We start from the raw sequence: 5,303 nt of genomic DNA on the forward strand, positions 1-5,303 counted from the left end.
AAAGAAAGGTGGGGGGGAAGAAATTACATGGGGAAAAACCATTAAGCTCTGAAGTATACAGATTTCCAGCCACCTATTTGGTTCAGAACTAAACTGAAATAGCACAAAGTTGCAAGGATGAATTTCAAATGCAGAGACTTCAAAATAAAAATGCTCACTGATCCATCCCTAATACACCTCAGAAAGAGGTCTTAGTGCTAAATGGAAAGACATGCTGGCAAAAATCAATTCACTAAGCAACCACTATGGCTCACAAGGAAACATACACTTTTGATTCACAAACAGCAGGGTCTGTAGGCAAAGTCAACACATGAAAGAATACTGAGGAAAAAAGACCAGCACAATCTATTTCTACTCCACATTGGGAAGGTCTAACATTGGCAAAATCTACCCTAAGGCACCAGAGTCCCTAAATAGCCATTTTTTTAATCTCAGCAACCCTTTTCTTGCTTTTCATAGAATCATAGAATGGTTTGGCTGGACCTTAAAACCATTTAATCCCAACCCCCTGTCATGGGCAGGGACACCTCTCACTACACCAGGTTGCTCCAAGCCCCATCCAACCTGGTCTTGAACACTTCCAGGGATGGGGCAGCCACAGCTGCTCTGGGCAACCTGGGCCAGTGTCTCACCACCCTCACAGCAAAGCATTTCTTCCCAATATCTAACCTACATTTACCCTCTTTCAGTTCAAAACCATTACCCTATATCCTAGCATTCCATGCCCTTGCAAAAAGTCCCTTTCCAGCTTTCCTGTAGCCCCTTCAGGTACAGCTCCATGTCCTTCCTGTGTTGAGCCTCCAGAACGGGACAGAGTTCTCCAGGTGAGGTTTCACAAGAGTGGAGTACAGGGGCAGAATCACCTCCCTTGACCTGTTGGCCACGCTGTTGTCAAAGTCCTACCCAAGTATCAGAAAGTAAAGCTAACACAGATCTGGCATCCAGAGCATCACTGAGGCTAATGACCAGAAACAGAGCAAGCCAAAACAGCCAAAAGAAGTCCTCCCTCCTTTAGAAATCAGACAGAAGAGGAGACAAGGTTCCAAGCTCAGCGCTTCAGAGATTGGTTACAGCTTGCATAAACTTTTGTGCTTCTCCACAAAGTCAACAGAATTTCACTAATTTGGCACCCATAAGCAAACAGTTGTGAGATATTTATATACATATACACACACACACATATATATATACACACACACTTAAACAAAGAGTGTATATAAGTGTTCCTACTATGGAAGACAACATGCATTCAAGCCTCAGTGGATCTATTAGAAGGGCCAATGCTAAGCTTAATCCAACTTTTGTCAGCAAAGTGCAGCCACAGCAGTTTTTCTCAAAGCAGCTGAGTTGCAAATGCTCATTCCATTCCGCTAGTGCTGCTTGGAGGGAGAGAAGATAACCTCCACCAGTGGGCTAAAATTGCTCTAAGAGCAACAACACCTTCCTGTCCATGTATTGCCAAAAGCTGAACATCTAAACAGGGAAAGAATGTGTGAAAATCCAATTCTCACAGAAACACAAGAGTATCCAGAACAAGCACAGCTCTATCTCATGCCCTGTCCTCCTCTGAATTCTTTAAATTCCAGTATCAATATAAAGCAACAATACTTCAAATATCAGAAAAAAATGGTGGTTTGTGTTTGTTTTTTGGAGTGGGCTATGGTAAAACCAGGATTCATGGCCATACCAGAATTTTAGGGTAGACAAACTCTTCACAGAATCATAGAATTATTCAGGTTGGAAAAGACCTGTAAGATCATCCAGTCCAACCTTTACTCTAACTCTTCTAACCCAGTTCTACCAGCCCACTGCTAAACCATGGCCCTAAGCACCATATCTATATGGTTTCTGAACACATTCAGGGATGGTAATTCAACCACTTCTCTAGGCAGCCCATTCCAGTTCCTTTCTGTGAATAAGTTTTTCCCAGCTTTATAATTTCCCAGCTACACAAACAGCACAGTAAAAGGCAGAGCAATATCCTCTCTTCACCAAGAACCCCAGAACTGATGATGGATAATATATCCTGGAATGTTGCTTTAAAATTTTCTGTCCCAACTGTATATCTCCATTTGCACTCTGTGGCTGGAAATTACAATGGCCAGAATCTGATCCTTCCAACCAGGCTCCTCAAGAATAATTTCTTTCCAACAACCACAGACACAAGTTGCATTGTTGGCACTATGGATCCCCATCCCTCAAACACACTTCTCATGAAGGCATTCCCCAAAGATGGATGCCCCAACTGCCAGGACTGGTGAGCTGTCTGATCTTTACCGTTCACCCTGCAAATATGTAAGATCCCTGCAAATCCTTTTCTTGGCCTTTTCCTCTCCTTTTCCAAGCAGAGACAAGAGTAACAAACAGCTACAGTTTTCTCCTGTGACACAAGAAAAACACAACAGTACCTTACATTTCAATCTATATTGCAGCAGACTGTTCAGTTTCTCCTTTCACCAGCTGCAGTGTTTCTGCCTCACTAAATTAAAATCTATAATCATCTGCACAGCAGAGATATTTACAGACTTGGTTCTTCTAAAAGTGATTACTGCCAGCCTGACAAGCCCTCTAATGGTTCAGCTCAACCCTGACTGCCATGGATCAGCTATCCCTGCTGGTCTTGATCAGGTTCAGATCAAATGATGTGGTTTTAGTATCAAACCCAGGGAAGAGTTCATTAGTAGCCCTAAAAAGCTCAACAGAAAAGGCTTAGCTGCACCATGGAGGTTGTCTCCCCTGTCTGGTTTTGAAGTGAAAAGTCTGTAGGAAGGATGGAAGCCTCTGTGGCTGGCAAAGTTCTCTGCCAAACCCTGGCTTGCTACTCGAGAGAGACCAGAAGGAATGATTTAAAGAGAAAGTCCAGGGCAGCAGCTTAGGAAAGATTAAGTGGTACGGAAAGCCCAGCTGGAAGGAAGACAGTCTGGAGTTTCTTTTCTGATCTTTGGCACTGCAACATCCAAGAGAGATGGTAAAGGCAGCAAGGAGCTTGATGTAGTCTAGAGAACAATGCATGTTAAATACCAAAAATATAGGTCAGCAGCACAAGCTAATGTGGGACTAGAGGCACACATGGAGCAGCCCAAGACTTTGCTATTGCTGGATGCAGTAATGCCTTCAAACCTCTTTAGGAAAAGGTGAGCTAGAAATAGGGAGCACTAAATCACAATACAGACACATGGAACAACTGTGGTGAGGGCTTGCCCCTGCCTGAACCCCAGGACACCAAAGCAATGAAAGCCCTTGGGAACTGTCTCAAGGAGACGACAGTTTGTGTGTTTTGCTCAAGAAGTTGGACATCTCAAGAAAGGTAGAACTTGAACATTGCTTTCATGGAGGATCTGCAAACTGTGGGTGACAACCAGGTTTTGGAGGGAGGTTCAGTGAGCAGTGTCAGAGGAGACCATGGGGGGCACTGTGAATGCTGACTGCTGCAGAAACCTTCAGAGAAAAAGCAAGACTGGGTGTATGTACCTCTTTCTGACTTCAAGTACAAACACAATTCCTCCCTCCCCTTCCTTCTCCCCACGCCCACTTGTACTTCTTTGTGACCTTAGAAATATAAAGAATATCAAGCCTCATTTGTTTGTGCTGAAATCTCTCTTGTAAGATTTCTCTGGCCTCAGACTAAGAGTTTTTCTTCCAATTGTTCAGTCATTTAAGTGCATGCGTGGGAAAAAGAAAGGAAGGGAATTTCTAATAGCATAAATGAAAAAGAAACCTTCCTGCCTTTTCTCTGATTTAAGGGTTTCATTCTGTTTAAAAAATGGAACATCACAAACTAGTTACCAAGTACCTTCAAGAAGGAGGTGAAAGTGCTAAACTAAAAATCAACCAAACAAAAGCAGCTCTTCAGAAGGATCACTGAGGTGCTTTATACTCCTTAACACTTATTTGAAAGATCTTTGCAGATCGTTTTAGTTCTGCAGTAAATCTGGCTCTTATTGTGTCTTCTGGTCATTATTTTCCTCTTTGCTACTTTGTGTAAAGTCACCGAGCAGCTCTCCATCAATATCAATTGAAAAATACTTTTACCTGTGTCCCAAGATCTTTCATCCTGGCCAAGGCAAGTTCTCTCAAGTTCCCGTGCTCCACTCCAGAGCTGACTAATGGCATTGGGATATCTCTGCATATAAAAGGAAAAACAAAAAACTCAAACAACTGCATTTGCAGACAATACACCATGAAGTACAATTACAGTCACCTAGACCAAGATTCCAAATAGCAGATCACAGAACTGACCTAAATTACATTTCATTTCAAGTCTTTGGTTGAATAAGAAGTAACACAGGCAAAACACAACTAAAAGCAGGAAAAAAAGTGAAGGGAAAAAGCCACAGATTTTCTTTTAACAAAAGGACTGAAAACAAAACTAGCCTTTTACAATACTGAGAAATAGGCTATAATTTTGCTCTTAGTTTTTCACTTACAAGTCTGGGGAAAAAAAAAAGAAAAAAAAAGAAAAAAAAAAAGGATCATTCAGCCAAGCCTGGGACTCCAGGTCACATGTCCTCCATGGTATGCTTTGCTGGAGACCAGTAATTGGCAACAAGACCACATATTTCTGCAGTCTCCGAGTTGAATGCCCATTGGGGAAAATTAATCATAATTACAGTAATTTTATATTGGTACTGCTTATAAGTGAAAAAGTTCTGTTAGAAAATGATTTGCAGCAAAACCCAGCCAGAAAGTTTAAGGCCTTTCTATGGGAATGTAAATCATAAGTCTGAAAATGTCAGAATTCCTTCCTTCAATACTCCAAGGGAGGTACTAAAATGGAAATTGAAGCAAGACCAGGCTTGGCCTCTCCCTTGCCTTCCAGGACAGTTTGTCCATCTCAAAATTAGGAAAGCAGGATACCATCCCTTACAGAAAATATGATTTATGCATCCAGATCAAGCTGAAAAAGAAACATGCATATTATTGGTACATCCCACTCCATGCTCATCTTCTATCTGATGCTGCACGGTGATGTCAAAGGCTCCTTCTCCCTCTCCTTGCTCAAACGCAACCCTGGCACCTCTGATAAAAGCACTGCCCAAGTGCACCACTATTTAACCAAAATCCGTCATATATTCCACAGGGAAATAAGGACTATACAAATGTAAAAGACACTCTGTACACTGTACAACAGGTTGGTCTCAAAACGGGGCTCAAACATTCCTTGGCGACTATTCCTCCTTTTCTGTTATCTATGCAAGCATTCAACAGGGTACAGAATAGAATATCACAAAAAAAATAATACAGAGAATAGGATGGTTTGGGGAATTGGTAATGTAATTAGCTTAATTTATCTTGGTTCAGCA

At 41.8% G+C, this 5,303-nt stretch overlaps 1 protein-coding gene across 1 annotated transcript in view; it reads right to left on the bottom strand.

Annotated features, from left to right (window-relative positions):
* ELP3 (elongator acetyltransferase complex subunit 3) overlaps positions 1-5,303 on the bottom strand; it is a 96,874-nt gene that overhangs the window by 32,143 nt on the left and 59,428 nt on the right. The window contains exon 11 of the mRNA XM_010002183.1: positions 4,033-4,123. Within this exon, the coding sequence (XP_010000485.1) occupies positions 4,033-4,123 (91 nt within the window). The remainder of the gene's footprint in view (positions 1-4,032; positions 4,124-5,303) is intronic.

The sequence above is a fragment of the Chaetura pelagica genome, unplaced genomic scaffold (genome assembly GCF_000747805.2).
Source record: "Chaetura pelagica isolate M959 unplaced genomic scaffold, ChaPel_1.0 scaffold107, whole genome shotgun sequence".
Lineage (NCBI taxonomy): Eukaryota > Metazoa > Chordata > Aves > Apodiformes > Apodidae > Chaetura > Chaetura pelagica.